A 25,177-nucleotide genomic window follows, 5' to 3' on the forward strand; every position below is an offset into this window, starting at 1 on the left:
CCAGTCGCTAAACCGGGCGATTTTGGTATTAATTTACGATCTGTCACTGTCAAGGTGACATTTGACCTTTGCGAGTCAGCAATGTATTCAAACGCGAAATCAAACCGCTAAGAGATGGCGCCCTTATTACCAATATTTTTTTGACGCGATGCTCAGGATAAATTAAGCTAATATTTAGTAATAAACACATGGGTCGTTATTTATTTATTGACTTCCTTAGTGATAAGTATTTTAACGCCCGCGCGAATAAGATGGCGCAACCTAATATAGTGAGACTAATTCTGAGTCATGCGAATACATTTATTTTATTTGTACAAAATAATTATGTAGAAAAATCATTAAATGCGTTCCCTTAATTGCTGACTAATGTCTGGTTAAGTAAATCAAAGCAACCGACCGGTATTTTTTGACAGTCAAGTGACATTTGAAAACTGTTTCACTTTTCAGCGAAACTCGCCGTTGCCGCTTGTGCAAACTTGTGTCTTGCTTTTCTATTATTATATTTTAATTAAAAACTTAAATATATAATAACACCCAACATTATGAACGAAACAAACTACTTCAGTAATAAAGCATTTTATCTTGTATCAGTGTATCAAGTGCCACTTGACGTTTGCGAGTCAGCAATGTATTTACAACGGCGCTCTTATTGGCAATGTTTTTCTGAGGCGACGCTTCTGATAAATTAAGTAAATATTTAGTTTAATTTAACAAGAAAGTTAATAATATTTCAAACAATATAAAGATAGGTTTTTAATTATTTTTTGACACATGCGATAAAGTCGCGCAACTTGGTCGCTAGTGCGCGCGCAGTCTTGGGAATAAAGCAATAGTTGCTAGCTACGCGCGACAAGGCCGATGCGTGAACATAGAATAATTCTTAGTCATAATAATAAATGTATTTTAGATATATGTACAAGAGAATTTGGGTATGTGTGTTTTTTTAAAGTTGTCCAATCTATAACTAACCAATATATATTAATATCATTATTTTATAAAAATTGTCCAATTAGTCCGTAATTTAACACTATTTTCTGGAACGTCACTGCGACCTTTCAATTGCTGACTGAAGTCTGGTTAAATAAATGAAGCTTAACCAACCGGTATTTTTTTGACAGTTGACAACTGTTTGACAGTTCAGCAGAACTCGCCGCTTGTGCAAACTTGTGTTTTGCTTTCCTTGCTTTATATTTTAATAAAAAATTTCCAAAAATAATAACACCCAACATTATAAACCATAACAAACTAATTCACTGATACACCATTTCATGGTGTAATAATTAAAAACATGGCCATGTACGAACAGGACTTTGGTAAGTTTAGTTAAACGTTTTCAACCACTCCATAAGAGTTCATTATTCTTTTATAATATTTAAGACCAATTTGACGATGAGGAGACGGAGGAAATCAGTTCTGAACTGTGGCAGGAGGCCTGCTGGATCGTCATCAATGCGTATTTCGACGAAAAGGGTCTCGTAAGACAGCAGCTGGACAGTTTTGATGAGTTCATTCAAATGTCTGTTCAAAGGATTGTTGAGGATGCCCCTGCCATTGAATTACAAGCTGAGGCCCAGCATACGAGTGGAGAGATCGAAATTCCTCCAAAGTTTCTTGTAAAATTTGAACAGATTTATTTGTCTAAGCCAACACATTGGGAGAAGGATGGTGCTCCATCACCTATGATGCCTAATGAGGCCAGGTTGAGAAATCTTACTTATTCAGCCCCATTGTACGTGGATATAACAAAAACTATTATAAAAGAGGGCGAGGATCCTATGGAAACTCAACATCAAAAAACATTCATTGGAAAAATCCCCATTATGCTTAGGTCAACATATTGTCTGCTTAATGGACTAACAGATCGTGATTTAACAGAATTGAATGAATGTCCTTTAGACCCTGGTGGTTACTTTATTATCAACGGATCAGAAAAGGTACTAATTGCCCAAGAAAAAATGGCCACCAACACTGTATATGTATTTGCCATGAAAGATGGTAAATATGCTTATAAAGCTGAGATAAGATCTTGCATGGAGCACAGCTCTAGACCAACTTCAACCCTCTGGGTCAACATGATGGCCAGAGGTGGACAAGCCATCAAAAAAGCCGCTATTGGCCAAAGAATTATAGCCATTTTACCATATATTAAACAAGAGATCCCTATTATGATAGTGTTCAGAGCTTTAGGGTTTGTGGCAGACAGAGACATCTTGGAGCACATTATTTACGACTTTGAGGATCCTGAAATGATGGAAATGGTCAAACCCAGTTTGGATGAGGCATTTGTAATACAGGAGCAGAATGTGGCCCTGAATTTCATCGGTGCGAGGGGAGCCAGGCCTGGAGTTACTAAGGAGAGGCGTATTAAGTATGCCAGGGAAATTTTACAAAAGGAAATGTTGCCTCATGTTGGTGTGTCTGATTTTTGTGAAACCAAGAAGGCTTACTTTTTAGGGTAAGTGGTGATTTACACCTGTTATTAGTCTAGGAAGTCCATTAACTGAAAATTACTTAAACCTGTTTTCACCAAGAAAACTACTGATTTTCTGAAAGTTGCTAATTTACCAAGTCATCCCTTAAAAAACTATCCAAATATATTTTTTTCCAGCTTATTGCTATTGTTGCAATTTTCAATTACTTATTATGGCTAATGTAATTTTATAAAATAAGTTAAAATCTACATGTAATATTATAATAGGATCTAATAATAAAAAAAACATCAATTTTGGGGTTGTCAAAAATAACAGCAGAAAAATTTAATGAATATTTTATAAATGTTCCTAATCCTATCACGGCTCAGTAATAGATCCTTAAATAATAACCCCAAAGTACATCAATAACAGCTTATTTATTCATTTATTTAGTTAATGCAAACTGTACAGAAATATCCAGTTACAAAGTAGGAAAGACTAATTTTATATTCTACATATATGCATACCATATCTATTTTAGCATAGATTTCTTCTAACATACATACTAAAAATATCACAGCGGTTTCTTAAGTGATTGTATATCCTATACATAGAGATAATTAGAGTATTTAGATAATAATTGGTTCGCGAACATCCACATAAAATAGGTAAGGATTTCTTGTTTGGTGGGCTGGTACATTAAACCAGTATCCTTAAATTATACTTACCTAATATTTGCAATTTTGGGTTTGTGCATTATATATATATTTCAGTTCCCTTGTAGCCTTATGTCCTGCAAAACCTTGTTTTCCTCCCTTTCAATTCCATTTTTATGTAAGTCAAAATTAGGACGCCAAATGACTGAACAGTAACTCCAAAACAGATCTAATGTAGGAAACATAGAGTACCCTAATACTGTTTGAGAATCCCTGTAGTTCCTCACAACAAAACCATACATTTTAGAGGCCCAATTTACACTGTGACACATGAAATTTAAAATTCAATTTTTAGTATTAAATGACACTCAAATCATGCATTTCACCAACTCTAGGCAGTACTACTCCATATGGCTCATACTGACTGTCACTAGTACTGCTTTTTCAAAACCTGATCAATAGCCATAGTAAAATCAGTGTGGATAAGATCTACTACATATTTTTTGTCAAAGAATTCCACAAAGAATTACAAATTTTAACAATTTAACAAACAAATTTTTAACAATGCCAGACTTCTATATTTACAAATGCCTGTTATATATAAAACCCATCTTTCTAGATTTTGTACAGTTTGGAGGTAGACATGCACATGGCAGTTTCTTGTTGCTTTCACATCAACTAACCTAAATTCAAAAGAGCATTCAAAAAAGCTATACAACTCCTTGTCACCTGTTGCACAAATGCTCCCACTACAAATATTTAGAAATAATATAAAAATGCTTATGTTGGATGTCGGCCCATATAATCTTGAGGATTTTTATTTACATTTATCATCATAATCCTAATTTCTTTATTATGTTATATAGCCCTTACACTGCTTAGGTATATACATTTCTGTGTTTGGTGTTGTGGTCCAGTCTTTTGGGAGTATTGGTGTTACTATTCCATAGTGGCATATTACTGTTACTATTGTAATAATTTTGTATGGAACTTATTATTAAAATGTATTTGACAATACTAAACATTTCCAAGTGTAATGTAATCAAATAAAGCATTCTACCCTTAAGATATATGGTAGATATATGACCTTTTAGATATATGGTACATCGTCTCTTACTTGCTGCACTGGGAAGAAGAGAACTGGACGACAGAGATCACTATGGGAATAAAAGATTGGACTTGGCAGGTCCTTTACTAGCTTTCCTATTTAGAGGGTAAGGATTTATTCAGTTGTTTGTAAATCAGTAGCTAAACCAAACTTGTTAATAGTTTATTCAAGAATCTAATGAAAGAGGTCAGAATGTATGCTCAAAAGTTCATCGACAAAGGCAAAGACTTTAACTTAGACTTGGCGATTAAGACAAAACTTATCACCGATGGCTTGAGGTATTCTTTGGCCACAGGCAACTGGGGAGATCAGAAAAAGGCCCATTTGGCCAGAGCTGGGGTATCTCAGGTGAGAAAAATCAAGTAATTTTCAATTTTATTCTACATATTTAAAATTTCTTCAAAAAAATGCCATTTTTGTTCATCACATTTTTAGTTGATACTTTTTTTTTTGTGTCAAAGGGACAAATGTGGCTCTAATGACTAAATTCAAAACTTGATGCAAACTAGAACTTCCTTTCAGGTATTAAACCGACTGACCTTCGCCTCGACCCTCTCCCATTTACGTCGCGTAAACTCCCCCATAGGACGCGACGGTAAACTGGCGAAACCCCGTCAATTGCACAACACCCTGTGGGGCATGATCTGCCCCGCAGAAACACCGGAGGGGGCCGCCGTAGGTCTCGTGAAAAATCTCGCCCTCATGGCCTACATCTCCGTCGGTTCTCAACCCTCGCCAATCCTCGAGTTCTTGGAGGAATGGTCCATGGAGAACCTGGAGGAAATCGCCCCGTCTGCTATTGCAAACGCCACTAAAATCTTCGTAAACGGTTGCTGGGTGGGCATCCACAGGGATCCGGAACAACTGATGGCCACTTTAAGGAAATTGAGACGTCAAATGGACATTATTGTGTCCGAAGTGTCGATGATTCGGGACATCCGAGACAGGGAGATTAGAATTTACACCGATGCCGGCAGGATTTGTCGTCCGTTGCTTATCGTCGAAAACGGACAGCTGTTGCTGAAGAAAAAGCACATTGACAATTTAAAGGAGCGGGAGTATAATAATTACGGTTGGCAGATGTTGGTGGCCTCTGGTGTAGTGGAGTATATCGACACCCTGGAGGAGGAAACTGTCATGATTGCTATGTCCCCTGACGATTTGAGGCAGGAGAAGGAGTACGCTTATTGCACCACTTATACGCATTGCGAAATTCATCCGGCGATGATTTTGGGGGTGTGCGCCTCGATTATTCCGTTCCCTGATCACAACCAGAGCCCCAGGAACACTTATCAAAGTGCCATGGGTAAACAGGCTATGGGTAAGTGGGATTTCGCTTTAAAATTCACAAAATGATTGCTAGTCTGTAACAAATCTGTTGTCCCTTCTCAATAACTTGCGAGAGCCATTGTCGAGTAAATACTGTTCGTTTTTTTTTTGCTGTGCTAAATTTGGGTCTTTGATTGGTAGCTTTACCTCTATCTTCATAGGAAACAGTCAGATGCTTAAAACACAGTATAATTTTTAATTTAACAGTAGAATAAGTTACTAAAAGTGCACATTTAATGGCAAAATGTCGTATTGTTATCTGTATAACGAATTAATACCCGCGAGAAAAAAGTTGGTTTTATGCGGTCAGTGCCAGGCAGTCCATTCAACTTGTCTACATAAATCAACTGACGTTACTACACTGCTAGATGTTATTTCTGGTCTATCTTGGAAATGTAAGGATTGCTTGGAGCACTATATGACTAAACCGAAACAAAATAAGTCAGCTTATAGAGGATTCTGTATCTTCAGCTCTAGCAATGCTAAATAAGACTGTAGAGGCACTACAGGATAACTTGATAGCAACCATAAAACAAAAGGTTCCCACTTACAGCCTGCCTGCTTCTGAGTCTTCATCAGTGAGTTACTCATTTCATCACTAACATTTTAAAAAACAAAACCCAACCAGTGGTTATTATTAAACCAAAACAAGGTCAATCAGTGGATGAAATCTGTTAACAGCATCTGTTAGTTAATGTAGATTGCATGTTGACAGATAGTATCCCTCAATTAGGTATTATGGTGAAAATGTAGGTAGCGGGATTAGAGACAACAAATCAAACCTGAAGTTTTTAATTGGCCGACGTTTCGACGATTTATATTTTTCGTCTTTATCAAGGCTAATATAAAAAATTTAGAGGTTTTCGTAAAACTTATGATTAACAGCCCTCATTGCATATATATCGTCGCAACGTCGGCCAATTAAAAACTTGAGGTTTGATTTGTTAATGTAGATCCTAGCAAAGCAGACTTACGCATCTCCAAAGTACCACCTGTAACTGATGGTGGATCTGTAAATTAATTGGCTGCAGAAATCCAGAGAACGACAAATTTCAAAAACTTGTCAGACACTTAGTCAAAATTGTTGGACACTTATAAGGTTAAAGAACTTAAAGGTTCATATTGTTCGATTTTCTGAAAACTTTAAGACATTTTAACAAAACTAAATTCTGAATTAATTACTAAAACCTCTGATTTACAATCAGATCTCTCAAATTTTTCCGACAAAGAAAAATAATAAATTGTATTAGGCATTACTGAAGGTAGATAAATTTAAATGTAATGGGTTAAATAAAGTAGCAAATCTATTTCTGGGTTATGATTGTTGGGCAACGTATCTAAGAAGATGCTTCCGGTGCAGTGACATTAATCACTCTTCCACGTATTCCCTAATTTTGCTACCCCAAATGTAGCGGCAATCACGCTCTTGATGAGTGCACTTCTTCCTCTTTTTTCCGTTCAAAATTAAACAAACAGCAAAATCGCAATAAGACAGATACTACGCCTGATTGCGATTACGCGCAGGCATTTTGGAGCAGTAGCAGCTAGTAGGTCATAATTCGATCAACACAACAAACGCTGTTCAAAACGTTAAAGTAAATAAAAATCAATCTGTGCACCAAAACTACCAGGCGTTCTAATTATGATATATTAGCATTTACTAAGACTTGACTAAATAATACCGTTTATAATAATGAATTTATGGCAAAGAAGTATAACTTGTATAGAGAAGATCAATATATAGCGGGTGTATCTCGTGGTGGAATAAAATAAAAAATTCTCATAAGTGTATAATAATAAATCGAGAACACATTTTTATGTTTTAAAAAAATCATTGTATGTTTTTCATTATTGTTTACATTTCTCCCCCTGTACTTTCTGATGATTTTGAAAACATTTTAAACGTATTTGCGTTTTTGAATTTTATTAGGGGTAAAAAGTATGTTTCTTAAGTGATTTCAATAGTCCTTCATATACCCATTATATTGACTTTATAATGAGTCTTTGTTTAAATATATTTGACCATTTTTTGGAATTTGCTCAATTATTTAACCGAAATAATCAGATAAGAAATTAAAATAATCGTATTCTGGATTTTGCTCTATTTAGTAAATAGAACTGACAAGTTGAAATAGCAATAGAGACTTTAACTCCAGAGCAGCCATACCATCCAACTTTATCCATAACGTTTAATAATTTGTAGAAAGTAATATAGATATATTTTTAAAAAAGGTAATTTTATGCTCCTGTATAATCTAGTGTTGAACACTGTCTGCTCCTTGATAAAAAACGAAAACTCTGTTGAATCTGCCTATAGTCTATTTTACGACAAGATTTATGAAATTTTTGACTTGTCAGTACGTTGCCATAATCGTCGACCAAAATTGAGCTATCTTCAATGGTTTACTAGTGACATAATAAAGAATATTAGAAATAAATTTAAACTTCATAAGAAATATAAAACCACGCTACAATTCAAATCACTTCGAGCCATTATAAAATCTGATGTTAATAATAAATACAAATTATTTGTTTAAAGAACAGAAAAACAGATAAGTTCCAAGCCCCAACACTGTTGGTCATGTGTAAATGGTAAAAAACAATCGGCTGGAATACCGAAGAACATGGTATTTAATAAGGAAGAGCTAAATTGCCCTAATGATATCCTTAAAGCCTTTTTAGGGTTTTTTTTTTAATGTTTCTACGCCTATGCATTTACAAAATTAAAAATAAAGCCTTTTAAAAATACACACCCTTCTACTAATCAAACCTTAAAAATGAATTTACTGACAAAGATTTTGGTACTGCAATAAAAAAGATGAACTTCTTGTCCTGATCAGGTTTCTGTTTTTTTCATTCGCGATTGCTACCCGGTTTTTATCATTCCCTTGCTTTATTTATTTAAGTTATGTTTTGAAAAGTAAGTTTGTTCCAGATATTTGGAAATTATCTAGGTGTATCCTATTTACAAAAACAATGAGAGATCAGATATTACAAATTATAGCCCTGAGTCTATAATGAATAATTTTGTCAAAATTTTTGAGATTGCTATTTTTAATGCGATATATCCAATGTTGGCTGGGTTAATTACTCCCAATCAACATGGCTTTGTTAAAAATCGCCCTACAATAACAAATTTCTTAGTGTTAACTCAACATATTGCAGCACCTATAGACAGGCAAACCGATATATACCGTCTTTTCAAAGGCGGTCGATCATCTTGATGATGTAATTCTCGTTAACAAACTTGAATCTATTGGTTTTTATACTTTTTTACTTACAATTGCGTCATTCTTATCTTTGCGGAAACAATATGTAAAAATTGCATGGGCGTAGATCGGATTTTTATTCGGTAAGCTCTGGATTGGTTGAAATAAAATAATTACCTTGAACATAATGCATCCATTAAAATTTCTTTGATCCATAAATTTCATTAATGTAGACAATAAAATTCTGATTATTGCAGGTGTTTATATCACAAACTTCCACGTGCGGATGGACACTTTGGCCCACGTCCTTTACTACCCGCATAAACCTTTGGTAACAACCAGATCAATGGAATATCTACGGTTCAGAGAATTACCGGCGGGAATTAACAGTATAGTGGCCATCGCCTGTTATACCGGATACAACCAAGAAGACTCCGTCATCCTGAACGCTTCTGCAGTCGAAAGGGGGTTCTTCCGGTCGGTGTTTTATCGTTCCTACAAGGATGCCGAGTCGAAAAAGATCGGAGATCAAGAGGAACAGTTCGAGAAACCCAACAGGCAGACCTGCCAGGGCATGCGGAACGCTTTGTACGATAAACTGGACGATGACGGTATTATTTCGCCCGGTATAAGAGTGTCCGGTGACGATGTCGTTATTGGAAAAACCATGTTATTGCCCGAAAACGATGACGAGGTAAGTGCCTTAACTTAAGCGGTTTTTTAATGCTAAATTTAAAACGATTTTAGCTGGACGGTACGACAAAAAGATACACAAAAAGGGACGCCTCGACGTTCTTACGTAACAGTGAAACCGGGGTGGTGGATCAGGTGATGTTGACCCTAAACTCGGAGGGTTATAAGTTCTGTAAAATCAGGGTGCGATCAGTGAGAATCCCACAAATCGGGGACAAATTCGCCTCCAGGCACGGGCAAAAGGGTACTTGCGGAATCCAGTACAGACAAGAGGTAACCGTTTTTCCTTATTAACCATTAATCACTTACAACGGCAAATACATCTAGTTTTTATTCAGATACTCGTGTAAATCAGCTGTAAACTTTAATGTCGATAATTTTCCAGGATATGCCGTTCACTTGTGAAGGAATCACGCCCGATATTATAATTAATCCCCACGCCATCCCGTCTCGTATGACGATTGGTCACTTGATCGAGTGCATCCAGGGAAAAGTGTCCTCGAATAAGGGAGAAATCGGCGACGCCACCCCCTTTAACGATGCGGTGAATGTGCAAAAGATTTCGACACTGTTACAGGAGTATGGATACCAGTTAAGAGGAAATGAGGTAATTATTGAGATATAAAAATATAATATATAATATATATTATATTTTTATATACTTCCTAATACTACTAATCAAATGCATGCACGGGATTTGTGTTGTATTCGCTTCAAATCATTAAAGCGGATAATCATCAATCACTTAATTCTGAAAATCTTAAATTTACATCTGATATTACTAACGATTTTTAGCGATCATTAAGCAATCAAGTTGTTTAATAGCAATATTATGTTTTTGTTGCTCTTTAGTTGGTATTGGACCAAATAGTGGCATCTGACATTTTTGAGGATTCAAACTTAAACATTGTTTCGCTGTTCTCATCTCGGCAATATTAATCCAGAGCTTCGACAATTTTACCCTCTTCAAAAGCCTTACTGTAGTCGACATGAGCATTTTAACATTAAACTCTCTGGTTTTTTCGATGATTATCGGACGTTCAAGATCTGTTCGTCTAGCATTTATTTGAGGAGCAGATTATTCAGCCTTTCGTTCAGTGTCCCGAGCATGAGTTTGCTAGCATGCGAAATAAGAGAACCATACTATAGCTTACATAGTCGAGAGGGGAACATTTCTTATATAACGACAAAAAAATTAAATAACAATTTTTCTGGCCAACTTCCTGTCGTCGAGGGCTACTGACATATGATGGGTATACCTTATTCACCCATGTTTTTTAGTACTTCAGCAGTAATTCCATCACAATAATGCTCTAAAATCCTGCAAATCTCCTTGAAAACTATGAGCATTCTTCTATCCTTATCAAGATTCTTGAAAGGATTATATGATATTAAATAAAATCTTATATCATAATATAATAAATATAAAATGAGGAGGGTATGAGAGGACGGAATGTAGTCAGTTAGAAAACGTGAAACTGGATAGTTCTAGGTTTTTTACGGAATATTCCTCATATGCATATAAGTATGAATTCCTGTTATATATTTATGTTATTACGGTTGTTCTGTGACAGCAGTTTTTGCCTTTTTTGTGCTAATTTTTCATAAAAGGAACAAGATGAATGAATGAACAAGTTCTTAAAACACTAGATTATAATGTTATAATAAAATTTTTGAAGAGTAAAGACTGACGGGAAGTGATTGAAAATACCGATGTTATAAAATGTTCATCTACTTGTTTAAATCGCTTAAATTATATCATAAGCAAATCAACTATAACCAGGTATATTATCTGTAATAGAAGACGCTTAAAACCATGGATCACTCAGAGCTTACTCATGTCAATTGAAGAACTTGATAAGATATAAAAGTGGCTTGCAAAAGATCCCAATAATCTGGAATTGAACAATTTTAAAGAATATCGTGGAAAATTTAGTAAACTGGTAAATAAGGACAAAGTAGACCATTTTCAGAACAAATTTCAAGATAATAAAATTTTGGGTTATCAAAAAAAAATCTGGGAATTAATCAAAATTTCAAGAAATTTGAACCAATCTAAAGGAAAAATAAGTTATTTAAAAAAGTAAGTATTAAAAAAATAAAAAAGTTTATTTCAAAAAAAAATAAAATATACAAAGTTACAATTGAACAGATAAATGAAATAAACAGATAAAACACTGAAACAATATAGACACCGCTTGTTAGTGTTTTGGTAGTTAGTCCAGTTATAAGAGTCTGTTTAGGGTTATAAAGTAAATTCCAGGTTCACAGCACGATCAGAATTAAGTCACTAGTCGATTCCTTTACACAAAACAATTTTTACTATTACCTAAATAAGCCATAACTACCTACCATTTTAGTACCTGTTTTCATTTTTTAAATACCGATGACTTTTACAAAAAAAAACATGAATATCTTCTCTGCCACATTTTTAATTTATATCGGAATGTTTTCTCATAACATTTTTTAAGTTATTAAGCAACGAATTAAAGAATCTTGACGCCAAATAGTTTTTAGATTTATGCCCTATTTCTTTTTTTGTTAAGGGAACTACCAGACAGTTTTTCTTATAACCTAGTATTTTGCTGATTGGTTGTAGATCTATTTTTCGTTTATTTATAAGAATTAAAATTTAAAAAAAATATAGTTGGCTTATATCAAATATTTTGGCTTCTCTGTATAGTAGTTCTGTTGAAAATAATTTCGGTTTATCTAAAATAATCTTTAAAACCCATTTATGAATTACTTCTTGTTTTCGTAATTCTGCAATACCGTTCCCCAGCCCACAATACGGTAATTCATATGAGAATGAATGAACGCATAATAAAGACCTTCAAGTTGTGCGAGAGTCAAAAAAGAAAAGCGTGATATGAAATATTTTATTTTGGATTTTACATGATCCATTTGCTTATCCCAGCGTAAGTGCTTATCGATTATTATACCCAGATATTTGATATTATCTGTTTATGCTATAACGTGTTTAGAAGTATTTCAAAACTGAAACTCTGATAAGCCATCGGAGTACGATGCAAAGGGAATGTATTCTGTTTTGCTTTGGTTCAATATTAATTTATTAATTTGAAACCAATTAAATATATTGTTGACATAACTCCTAAAAACGTCCAAGACGCAAACATTAAGGCAAATGAGTTTAATTAATTTTTCTCTAAGATTGATGATAAAATGGCGCAAAAAATCATCTTCTGTATCTTCGATACCTTTGTTCCCGCCAACAGTTTTGAACTCGTTCCGTTCTTTCTACCATAACTCAAAATGAAATTCTTTACATTAAAAACAGGTTTTCATTATTTGATCGAGCTGTTTCGGAAACTTTCTTTGGCAAAAATTAAATAGGCAATTTTCGTCGGACCCAATATAAGAAAATTGATAAACCATAATATCGAATTTTTGATGAAGATTTTGATAAAAGAATTGATTTTTGTGAAATAATGACTAATTTTATAAACGAAAACTTAAATATTTTGATGAGTGATCATTTTGTTTTACATGGAAATGTCAACAATCAAAATTGTCGCTACTGGAGTAATGAAAATCCGGGAATTTTTAGAGATGGTCACACGCAGTATCCAGAGAAGATAAATGAGATGATGAATGATCCAGAGAATGTTTGGGCTGGTATTCTTAGAAATTCTATTATAGGACCATTATTTATTGAAGAAAATCTAACCGGTGAACTCTACCTTAATCTGTTGGCGAAGACACAATAGACTCCTTAATAAATAGCATCTAGCTTAGAAAATAGCAAGATAGAGCTCCACCACACTATTTTCTTCCGGTTAGAGAGTGATTAAATGATAGATTTCCTGGCAGATGAATGGGTCGACGGGGAGCAATTGAATGGCCACCACGATCACCCTATTTATTACCCTTAGTTTTTTTTTTATGGGGGGCATTTATTTATTTATTTATTTAAAAATCAATTGTTTTTTAAACACAACCTAGTCATTTGGAGGATTTAAAAAGATGCACATCTGTGTGTAGAGAAATCCAGGCAGAAGTTTTTCAAAATGTTAGAAAGGAGTTTTAGAGCCGACTTTATTACTGTTTGGGAAAGAATGGATAATATTTTATAAATTAAGTTACCTTTTATTACTTTTTTATGCTTTGTTTCATTACAATAGTTATTACTTAAAAAAATCAATATCTTTACGGTTTTAATTTGTTTCTTATAAAGTATTAACAAAAGGATAAATCATGTGGTATCTTTGAAAAGGTAATTAATTATGTCCGCCCCAGCCAGAGGGCTGCTGCAATTTAACTGAAAATTAACCTAAAATATGTTCCCCTCCAAAATAAATTTGACGTGTTTTTTGGAAATTTTTAAATTTTATACAGGGGCAGAAGTATAGAAGGTGCTACCTCTCCAAATTGACACCCTGTATAACTCAATCATGTATTAACAAATTAAGTAAAAAATTAAACGTTATAAAAAAAGTCCTAATTTTCCAGGTTATGTTCAACGGTCACACCGGCCGCAAAATAAACGCGCAAATCTTCTTGGGCCCCACTTACTATCAGCGTCTCAAGCACATGGTGGACGACAAAATCCATTCGAGGGCCCGCGGTCCCGTCCAGATCCTCGTCCGGCAACCGATGGAGGGCAGAGCGAGGGACGGCGGTTTACGTTTCGGCGAAATGGAACGCGATTGTCAAATATCGCACGGGGCTGCCCAGTTTTTGCGCGAGAGATTGTTCGAAGTGTCGGATCCGTACAGGGTGCACGTGTGCAACTTTTGCGGTTTGATCGCCATCGCGAATATGCGAAATAACACGTTCGAGTGTAAGGGTTGCAAAAATAAAACGCAGATTTCGCAGGTGAGGTTGCCGTATGCGGCCAAGTTGCTGTTCCAGGAGCTTATGTCGATGAACATCGCTCCTAGGTTGATGGTACTTTAATTGTTTTTTAGGCTAGGTATTGTATTTTATTACTTATATCATGTAATACAGTAATAAATAATGATTAAGTTATTATGTGATTTGATTTGCCTCCGGATCGGTTGACACAATGACTGTAAATGTCTGAAATGAAATATTGCGTCAAAAGCTTCAAAGACATAAACAATGATGGCCAAGGTCTAAGACATAAGAAATGACTTCAAAAACGTGAAAAATTATTACAAACTTCCTGGTATAGATAAAAAATTATTCTAAATGCCTGTAATAACATGGAAAATTACTTTGAAGGCCTCAAAGACATGAAAAATTATTATAAACTTTCTGGCATAGATAAAAATTACTACTAATGCCTGGAATAAAGTGAAAAATTACTTCAGACATAAAAAATTATTTCCAAGTATACAAAAGTGCTAAGAAACATCATAATCTCCCAAGCGGTTTTTATTCTTCATGGAAACAATTCTCTTTAATTCAGATAAATCAATGGGAAAGGCTGAAGAGTCTGTATGTTGGAAAGGTAATCTACTATACTAGGAGACGGAAATAATAGTAGGAAATGTGATAGTAATAAAGAGGTAGATATGTACTTCCTATCTTCAGCTTATTTCATACAAAGAATTTCTAGTTTTAAAAGATAAAATGATTTGAATTTCACATATGGGCTTAGTACCTTTACTATATTTATAAATTCCTATTATATATATAATTCCTATTATTCTGTTTTTAAAGGTGGTAGACATTGGTAGAGTAGTAATAAATAGATTTAGTTTACATAAATTAATAGATACAGTTTACACTTGATAACGGTTGGGGATACTACCAACCGAAACGTCGTGTTAAATGTTAAAATAAAGGCATTGCAAGTTCGAGAACCTATTTATTACTTTCCTATTATTCTAATTACGGGTAGAATTTTTAGTAAATAATCAGCAAACTCTAAAGCTCTTTCAGGTAGGTCAGGTACCTATAGTCTGCCGTACTAGCTAAAAAGGTTGTATCCCTAAAATATCCGTTACGCAGGTATACACACTTTAATTCTCAGGTAGGTTATAAGTTGCAGCATAGAGAACTATAATAAAAGGTTTGTTTATTATATTTCTCTAAAATAAAGGCATTTTATTATATTTCTCTATGAGTTGCAGTGCTAGGTTACCTATAGTTTGCAGTACTAGGTACAAGGGTTGTATCCCTAAATTATCCCTTATGAAGGTATACCCACTTTAATTTTCAGGTAGGTTATAGGTTATTATTTTAAAACACTTACTTAAATATTAATTTGGATTATTATTAATTCAAAAACTGCGCGAGCACGCCTATGTACCAGGTCTCGGCACGACGACGATAATGAAGGAAATGAATCAATCGTTCAGTGTTGTGACCTCTGCTCCGTCGTCGATCAATATCAGTACAAAAAATTGCGCCGTCTAGGTACTTTCTTTAAACTAGGGGCTGCTTCAAATATTCCGTAAGCTGCAAGGCACGGCCCGAAATAAATTTGGCACCAGTGCGCGTTTTCTTACAAAATTCTCTGGCTTTATTTAACCGAGCGGCAATTTGTATGTGTATATGCGATTAAAAATTTAAAAACATAAGTTTAAGCCGCTCCTGTTTTCTCGTTTCCGAACTGACTTCACTGACTATTATTTCCGACTTCTAGTATAAGGGGTGGCACTTGGCTAGCTTTATTCATATATATGTCTCTCAAACTGTATGTAATTATAATGACAGACATGGCCAAACTAAGTATCCGTATTAAATCTTTATACTATCTTTGCGGATAACAATCACATGGCAAACAATGATGTGGAACTTTCGTCGGATATTCTTACTGTAAATTTAGGAAGCAGTGAAAAAAGTTTTAGTTAAAGTAAAAGTTTAGTTCTTTGCATTTTATACTCTGGATTACTTTCAGTTCGGTTCCACTTCATTTCTGACTGATACGTATTGCTTAGTCAGCCTATCAGCTTTAAGTATAAGAATATATTCTTAGCGTAGTCTTCAATTAAGCTTTTATTGACGTGACTAGTAGATTAATTGGAGGTGCTTTTTCAGGTTGCTCTACTACAATGAAAACCTTTTAAGTTCGAAGAAAAGTTGTTTTTGAAAAATGATCTTTGTCACAATTTGTTCAAAGCTTCGTGGAATTTACCCAACTTTTGGGAAGGACAAAATCCGACCCTTTTATTTCCAAGTGGAAAGATCCGTATTGCGTTAGCATATTGGAACGAGCGTATAAAGTCGATTTTGTTTACTAAAGGTTCTTTACCCTTATATACAGCATCCCAATAATACCAAAACCACACACACACTTATCAACTTTTATTCACAATATCATCTTTACAATACTCAAATATCTTAACAACATTAAATTAATAATAATCAATCAACAATCTATATAATATAATTATGACATGCGTCAGTATTTTGGGCTATTTTTTACTATTAAAAAAAAATACTGAAATCAATAATCGCGTTATTGTCTTCCGAAGAAACGAAACGAAAAAAATTACAATTAAGACTTAATGGAATGTATCCAAAAAAATAAAAGAAAACATGAGTACATGCAGTTTTTTTTATGTTTTGTTTGTAACTTAGCGAATACGGCTACATTATACAGGTTTATACAATAAGGGGGCGAACAGAGGGTTTACCGGTGACTTAATATACATATTTGCAACAATATTATGGATGAGTGACGGCTTAAATTTATTTTTTGGGCCCCACCAAGGGGAGACCCCAACCTGCATTTCAAGCCTCTAAAATTTAATCTAGAAACACATAGTGCCAAAATGGATTTTTTTTACTGTTGAAGTTAGTGACGGGAATCCCTGGGGTAGAACTCGGCCAGGATGTTGGCCGGGATACGTTTCAGCATCTCCTTGGGGAAGATACGGAGCAGTTGCCAGCCGATGTCCAACGACTCGAACACGGTTCTGTTTTCGTAGTTTCCTTGGGCGATGAAGTTCTTTTCGAATTTGGTGAGGAACTCGAGGTAAAGCAGATCGTCGGGGGTTAAAGCTTCTTCACCTACGACGGCCTTCATGGCTTGGACGTCCTTACCGATGGCGTAGCACGCGTACTAAACAAAGGAAACAAGGAAATATTAATTAAATAACGAAAAACAAACACACAGTCTAAACAGTTCAACAAAATGTATGCTATTGTTGCACTGCAATTATGCTAAAGTGTTACAGATAAATGTTGCAAAGCGGTACTATGAAATGTCAAACTCAAATATGATTATTGTTATTTAGATTTTAAAAACTGTGATTACTATTCGATAACTTTTCTAATCTAATAACTTTTTTTGCCTCTATTCCTTGGACCAGCAGTTTGATACAATTGATATTAATTTGTGTATCATCTATTCAGTGTTGAAATATTTGTTTCAGTTAAGAAATATAAATCCTCTAAATTTCCTCCTTTGTTCAGTCGTGAATTACAAAAATTAATCATAAAAAATATAAAACTTGAAGTCAATTATATAGTATTTTCAACTTTAAGAAGTAGATGCAAGATTGTGTTATAAAGCCTACATTGCTAAAATGACTCATGATGTAGCACCAAATTCAAATAACTCTTGGAAACATGTAAACAACTTATGAACGTCAAACTGCTATCCCAATAGTATGCTGGTAAATGACAGATTTGCTCAGGATATATTCAATTTGTTTGAGCATCATTTTTCACCATCTTACAAAGAACATGAAGGTACAGTTTCCAATTACTTATAAACTTGGTTACAATCCTCATTTTGATTCTATTAACATATCTCTAACCCATGTTTCCAAAGCGATTAACGGCCCCAAAACTAAATATTCTTATGGATTTGACGCCATCCCATCAGTTTTATATAAAAATTGTGTGTTTCCTAACCAAACCTCTAAATTATCTATTTTGTCTCTCTGTTGATTCCTGACTTCTGGAAAACAAGTTTCTTGGCTTCGATATATAAAAGTGGGAATATAAATGATATTACCAAGCACTTTAAGCATTCAAGCTATTGCCTTTTCATTATGCTAATTAAGGTTTCTTTTCTCCAATCACCAGAATGGTGAGAGCATTTAATGGTAAGTCATTTAAATTAAACCTGAAGGAACTTAAAGTATAAGTATATTATAATAGTAAAGTTAAGTTTTAAAAATAGCTGTCATTATGCCCCTTTATAAAAGAAGTCGATCTAAACTTACTTGAAAACTAGCTTACTACCAAGTTTCTCAAAAATAATTGTAATTCAACTTACAATGTCCAAAGGACAAAGTTACATTTTTTTAAATCTGTGCAATGTATTTAACCCATAGCAGGATCGCTACATTTTAAATAAATCCATTGAAACAGCTGTTTTTCAATTTAAAAGGCCACTTCTCAATACACCATCTAGCTATGATAGGCAAGAGTCCCTATTATGTGTCTTCGTTTAAACAATAATTTACCAGTCAACATTCAATACATCTCATACAAAAAAATATTTAAAACCGAGGTGAAACCGCATAGAATTAGACCCATATTGTTTGAATTACTATTTTGGCATTGAATTGTAAAGATAAACTTTTATATTTATTTGTTTATTTTTGACGCTATTTCATTTGTGTCGTGATTGTGTATACAGAGTGTAACACAATTAGAAATAAAGAATTTTTGAATTAGAATAAATAAATCAAGATTTACAATAAATATTATGAGTGAGGACATATTTGTTTGGCCCATATTATAATGTTCTTTTACTTATTTGTATGACATATTTTGTTATACAGTAGAGTCTCGATAACGTGAACGTCCCATAACGTGAACAGCCTAATTGGTATTCAGCCTATTCTAAAACGTGAACGCCAAAAATATCTCGCCTCTATAACGTGAACAAAAAAATATTTATATCGTTTTACCGTTTTACCCGTAGGGATTAAGCGGCATTTCCTATGTTCCCTTTGTAGGCAACTTTAGTACTTTTGCATATTCAGTGTTTGTTCGCCGATCAATACGAAACAAGCACGATGTCTACTAAGAAAGTAAATTATTTAACTCTGGAAAAAAAGCCCAACTCTTATCCGATGTTAGTAGAGGTTGCGGAGTTACCTTTTTAGCAAAAAAGTATGGAATAGCCCAATCCACGGTGTGTGCAATTAAGAAGAAAAAAGACCAAATTACTTCAACAGTTGCCTTGACTTTTTCAGGACCAGGTAAACGAAAATCTTTTAGACCTTCTGAATATCCATTAATGGAAAAAGCTTTGTATAAGTGGTTTTTGCGACGAGAGAGAAATGCACCAATAAGTGGTTTAATTTTAAAACAGAAAGCCAAATATTTTCACGAAAAACTGTACGACAAAAATTCCACGTTTTCTGCGAGCTTGGGGTCGTTGCAAAAGTTCAAGAAAAGATTTGGCATATGCTTCCTAACAATAACTGGTGAAAAACTATCTTCTCAGCCCGAGCAGGGGAAACCTGATTCTTACGTAAACTTGAAGAAAAAATCAAGGACCTAAGCTTAGACTATAACCAAGTGTACAACACCGATGAAACCGGCTTGTACTGGAAGCTTTTACCCGGAAAGACTTACGTATCCAGTGAAGAAAAAACTGCCCCTGGAAGAAAAACAGCCAAAGAAAGAATAACGTTTCTAGCATGTACAAATGCGACTGGACTACATAAATTGACTCCTTTGGTAATAGGGAAAGCTAAAAAACCACGAAGTTTTAAGAACTCTTACATTCCTGTACACTACAAAAACTCACAATCTGCATGGATGACAGCCGGAATTTTTAAGGAATGTTTCAAAGAAATGTTTGTTCCTGAGGTAAATTTCCTGCCATAGCTATACATTTCAAAATTAAAAGTTTGTTTTAATTTTAGGTGAGAAAGTTTCTTAAGAAACAAGGTCTTCCAGAGAAAGCACTTCTTTTATTAGATAATGCCCCCAGTCATCCCCCAGTAGAGGAACTTTTATCTGATGATGGTTATGTATATGCCTCCCAATGTGACACCCTTAATTCAACCTATGGACCAAAACGTTATTAGGTTGACTAAACTGCATTATCGCTCCATGTTTTTGGCAATGGTTGTAGCTAATAAATCTAAGGACATAAATGTCATTATCAAACAATACAACCTCAGGGATGCTATTTTAAACTTATCACGAGTTATAGTTAGAGACTTATTTGTTTGATTTTCCAATAAAATATATATTCAAAGTATATATACGTGTTAGTTTATCATGCGATTAACTTTATCCAGTAACATGAACTCCTCGAAAACATGAACACAGTCATCCCTAATTAGTTCACATTATTGAGACTCTACTGTATTGTCAATTAAATCAATAATGATTTTAACATGTAATAAATTTCATTTCTTTTTGCAAATGTGTGCTTACATTGACTGTAATTTTATAGAGCATTTTCGTATTACAATTTAATAACGTTAAGGTTAATTATATTAAATTGAATGTGTATTCTGAACTAGTGTTATACTTTTGACTGAAAATGAATGGACAAAATTTAGGGTCAGATGTTGTGCAACTAAACAGCACAGCTGTTATATTTGTGTAAGCTGTCAATAGAGATTTTAAATCTCATATAAAATCTTGGTTAACAAAAAGGATTGCGTTAATTTGAATAGTAGGTCTAAAGACAAACTGTGTAAAATTTCAGATGAATTGTTCTGCAGAAGAAAGCCTTGAAATACATTTATAAACTTGCTCCCAAAGATTCATCCGTCCGTTCTGAAACCATCAGGACAAATATTTCTCCACTATCTTTCCTACCAATTTTTCTAAAACTCGTGTTTCTCCCTAATAGGTTTGCCACTCCCTTACTATCTATACATTAACACAACATCTCTTTTATTCAATAAAAAAGGGATTTTTAATCATTTGCCACATATCTTGAGAGAACTTAAAACCTATAGGAAATTTGATGTTAAAAAATGTGGATTTAATTTAGTCTTTACAGTATTGTTGAATATTTAGGACACAGATTTTGACCAATTTTAATTATTACTATTTTAAAGGCTTTGACTGAGCTTTATGTGACATTTAAATGTCTTATATTTTCTGACCTTTTGATTTTATTTTTTATATGTTACCATTTGTTTCTTTTATTGTCTGTTTGGTTTTTTCTATGTTCGATGGATTTTGTGATACACATTGTACCTATTAATTTCAGGTACAGTTACCATTTTTAGCTACTCTATATTTAATTTAGCTTTGTCAACAAGATTTTATGTTTTGTGATAATAAAGCATATTTGATTGATTGATTTTCTCTAAAAAATCGATAAAACACATAGGCTGTCACGGTGAAAAAACATAATAAGTGCATTTGCAAAAAACATGAGAAACAATTTAAAGCCACTTTTCTCGTAAAAGTGGAGAAACTTACCAACTGGTTAGAAACGTCAGAATGATCCTTTCTGGTCATACCCTCACCGATAGCGGACTTCATAAGACGGGACAACGAGGGCAACACGTTGACCGGTGGATAAATCTGCCTATTATGCAACTGCCTGTCGACGTAGATCTGCCCCTCGGTAATATAACCGGTCAAATCGGGAATAGGGTGAGTAATATCGTCGTTCGGCATAGTCAAGATGGGAATCTGGGTGATGGAACCGTTTCTACCCTCAACGCGACCGGCTCTTTCGTAAATGGTGGCCAAATCGGTGTACATGTAACCGGGGAACCCACGACGTCCGGGTACTTCTTCTCTGGCGGCGGATACTTCACGCAAAGCCTCGGCGTAAGAAGACATATCAGTTAAGATAACCAGCACGTGTTTCTCGCATTGATAAGCCAAAAATTCGGCGGCGGTCAGAGCCAAACGGGGCGTGATGATTCTCTCGATGGTGGGATCGTTGGCCAAATTCAAGAAGAGACACACGTTCTCCATGGAACCGTTTTCTTCGAAGTCCTGCTTGAAGAAACGGGCGGTTTCCATGTTGACACCCATGGCGGCGAACACGATGGCGAAATTGTCCTCGTGATCGTCGATTACCGATTTGCCCGGCAGTTTGACTAAACCGGCCTGTCTACAGATTTGGGCGGCGATTTCGTTGTGCGGTAAACCGGCCGCGGAGAAAATGGGGATTTTTTGCCCACGCGCGATGGAGTTCATCACGTCGATGGCGGAGATACCGGTCTGGATCATTTCCTCCGGGTAGATACGCGACCATGGGTTGATGGGTTGACCTTGGATGTCCAAGAAATCTTCGGCTAAGATTGGAGGACCTGGGAGAGAAATAGAAATTTGACAAAAAATTAGAACAATCATAAGCTAAGAAGTTTAATTTATTCACCATTATAGTTAAAATTACAATCAAAAGTTTCTTTTATACTTCCCGAATTATTGGCTCTTCAGGAGAAAAACAAGTTGTATAGTAGCTAGAAAAGAATGATTCTATGGTGAAAATATCCAGCAATCAGATTAAACTGCAGACATACATTACTGCCAACCCTATACAAGGAAAGATGAAGGCAAAGATAAATTGGTTTTTGAGTATGGGAATGGGTAGCCAGTAGTAGACACAAAGCAATAAAAAAAGTCACTTCAAAACCACATTCAAACTGGGAGGCATACAAACTAAATTAGTCAAACTTAACAAGGCAATTGCTTGTTGCTCCCATGGTATTATCTAATATTTCTTTCATAACACAGTCACATTCCACCACATTTACTGCAATTTCTTGTATTTTTCTTTTTTCTATTTCTAATTTCTTCTAGGCAGTTAAAGAAGAAACTCAGAATCTATTAAATATTTCTTTCATAACTGCTCATGCCCGGAAGAAGTAAAAAAACATTCTCAAAATAACTATAATGCTTATAAAGCGTTGCAAGCATTCACAAAGTCCTGTATTGATGCTTCATATAAAGGTTTATTAGTCTGGAAAAATACATTTTACAGGTAAATGAATTATCTGGTTGAAAAATGCTCAGACACATCAATTCTCTTTTATTTTTTTTGCATGTTTTCAGATTTCTGAAAATCATACAGGGTGTGTCAAGAAGCCTGGGCAGCTGTCAAATTTATTATTTTAAAAAGAACACCCCATTTATTAATGCATTTTTTTGACTCTATGATAAATTGTAAACACATTTCATGTTATACATGAAAACCCTATACCAATCTTGAACTGTTTTCAAAATAACATTTGAAAATCAAAATTTTGACAAACTTTTCCAGGCCTAATATCTAAATGATTTAACTTTACAGATTTTGCTAAGGTCTTTAATAGGTTGGACCATGGTCCATGGGTTTCATAAACATCTAGTAGAGTTAGAGAAAAAATGAAAACTCTAAGTCTCAGTCTCAAAATATCTTTTTATATGTATTAATCAGGTAACATGTTTCGCTAATAAAGCATCATCAGACCTTATAGCTAGATGACCTGCTAAGCATATATGTATGTCTGTATGTATGTCTGATGATTACATACAGACTTACATGACATACAGCTTTATTAGCGAAACATGTTACCTGATTAATACATATAAAAAGATATTTTGAGACTGAGACTTGTTTTCATTTTTTCTCTAGTTACGTAGGTCTCTTTGAGATAATGGACGAGTTCTTTCAATCTAGTAGAGTTGTTCATTTCCTACTTATTAGATAAACAATAATTTGTGGTTTAAAAGTAATTTTGTATATTTAAGAATAAATTAGTGAATTTTTGCCCTAATGATTCTTAATGGTACAAATGAATAATCAATAATTCCTAGTTGTCATAACAGATTATAGAAAGAAAATTGAATGTTGTAACAATAAATTTCAACCTAATCACCTGACCTAGGTATTAGATAAATGGGTAATAAATAACAACTAAATCCCAGGCAGGTGATCAAACCAAAATTCAGAATAGGGCAAACCCTTAATTTATTCAGGATTTTTATACTGCCTTTACCTTTGTCAATGGGTTTTCCTGATCCGTTGAACACTCTGCCCAACATGTCCTCCGACACAGGGGTCCTCAAAATGTCTCCAGTAAACTCGCATAGCGTGTTTTTTGCGTCAATACCAGAAGTGCCCTCAAACACTTGTACAACAGCTTTATTGCCGCTGACTTCCAATACTTGTCCGGACCTTAAGCTTCCATCAGCCAATTTCAGTTCGACAATTTCATTGAATTTGGGAAATTTCACGTCCTCGAGGATTACCAGGGGGCCGTTTACACCAGAAACGGTTTTGTAAGCTTTAAAGTAAAAAAAAAAGTCACTTATAGTGGAGTATAAGGAAGGAGTGGCTGGTCATAAGTGGTAGTCACATGACTTGGGGAGTAATGATATTTGGTAGTGAATATTGCTGTTTTAGTATAGAATAATAAAATAATCTTACTGCATTGGCATGATTGAGTAATAAAGGATGAAGTTTATGTGGTTTTTATGGAAAATTGACCCACCCAAAACGTCTCAATTTATCAATCAACTGTGGTGTACTTACTCAATCTGGGTTGGGAGATGAAATCCCTGGAAACGGCCAGTACGTGTTCCCTGTGGCCCTGGGCAGCGGATAGGGTTGCCATTATCGAATTATTTAAAACACAACTACCCACAAAAAGTGTTTTTCTTCCTTAATGACCCCGATTTTTGTGAAGACGAAATGCGAACTAGTAAAGAATCAGGGGATTGAACGTCAAGTTGGAGCTTTCACGTGACAGCGATCTGACGTTTATCATGTGACGGACGTCGTGCTGTTTATCAATAGAGGGCGACACTTAAGCAACTAAGGTCGCACATGAGACTTTATCTACTTAGGTCTGCTATATTAACTTAATTTGTATCGCAAAAAAAAAACCGATGAAAATGGTTAAATAGTTTTATTTGCAAACGGGCTTACTATAAAGTATGGATAACTTATCGCAATCAGCA

The 25,177-nt window shown here is 34.6% G+C and overlaps 2 protein-coding genes across 2 annotated transcripts; one reads left to right on the forward strand and one right to left on the reverse strand.

Moving 5' to 3' along the window:
• The first annotated feature begins 1,133 nt into the window (after nt 1-1,133).
• On the forward strand, nt 1,134-14,395 carry LOC126746480 (DNA-directed RNA polymerase II subunit RPB2). The gene is made up of 9 exons (XM_050454765.1): nt 1,134-1,313; nt 1,378-2,455; nt 4,162-4,281; nt 4,337-4,523; nt 4,698-5,496; nt 8,971-9,407; nt 9,461-9,679; nt 9,792-10,013; nt 13,877-14,395. The coding sequence occupies exons 1-9, from the start codon at nt 1,289-1,291 to the stop codon at nt 14,321-14,323; spliced, it is 3,534 nt and encodes a 1,177-aa protein (XP_050310722.1). The 5' UTR covers nt 1,134-1,288; the 3' UTR covers nt 14,324-14,395.
• A 2,232-nt stretch (nt 14,396-16,627) lies between these two features.
• On the reverse strand, nt 16,628-24,954 carry LOC126746490 (V-type proton ATPase subunit B). The gene is made up of 4 exons (XM_050454778.1): nt 24,750-24,954; nt 24,214-24,501; nt 21,698-22,542; nt 16,628-17,402 (listed from the first exon to the last, which is right to left on the reverse strand). The coding sequence occupies exons 1-4, from the start codon at nt 24,829-24,831 to the stop codon at nt 17,136-17,138; spliced, it is 1,482 nt and encodes a 493-aa protein (XP_050310735.1). The 5' UTR covers nt 24,832-24,954; the 3' UTR covers nt 16,628-17,135.
• Between the last annotated feature and the right edge of the window lie 223 nt (nt 24,955-25,177).

Source organism: Anthonomus grandis, chromosome 17 (genome assembly GCF_022605725.1).
Source record: "Anthonomus grandis grandis chromosome 17, icAntGran1.3, whole genome shotgun sequence".
Lineage (NCBI taxonomy): Eukaryota > Metazoa > Arthropoda > Insecta > Coleoptera > Curculionidae > Anthonomus > Anthonomus grandis.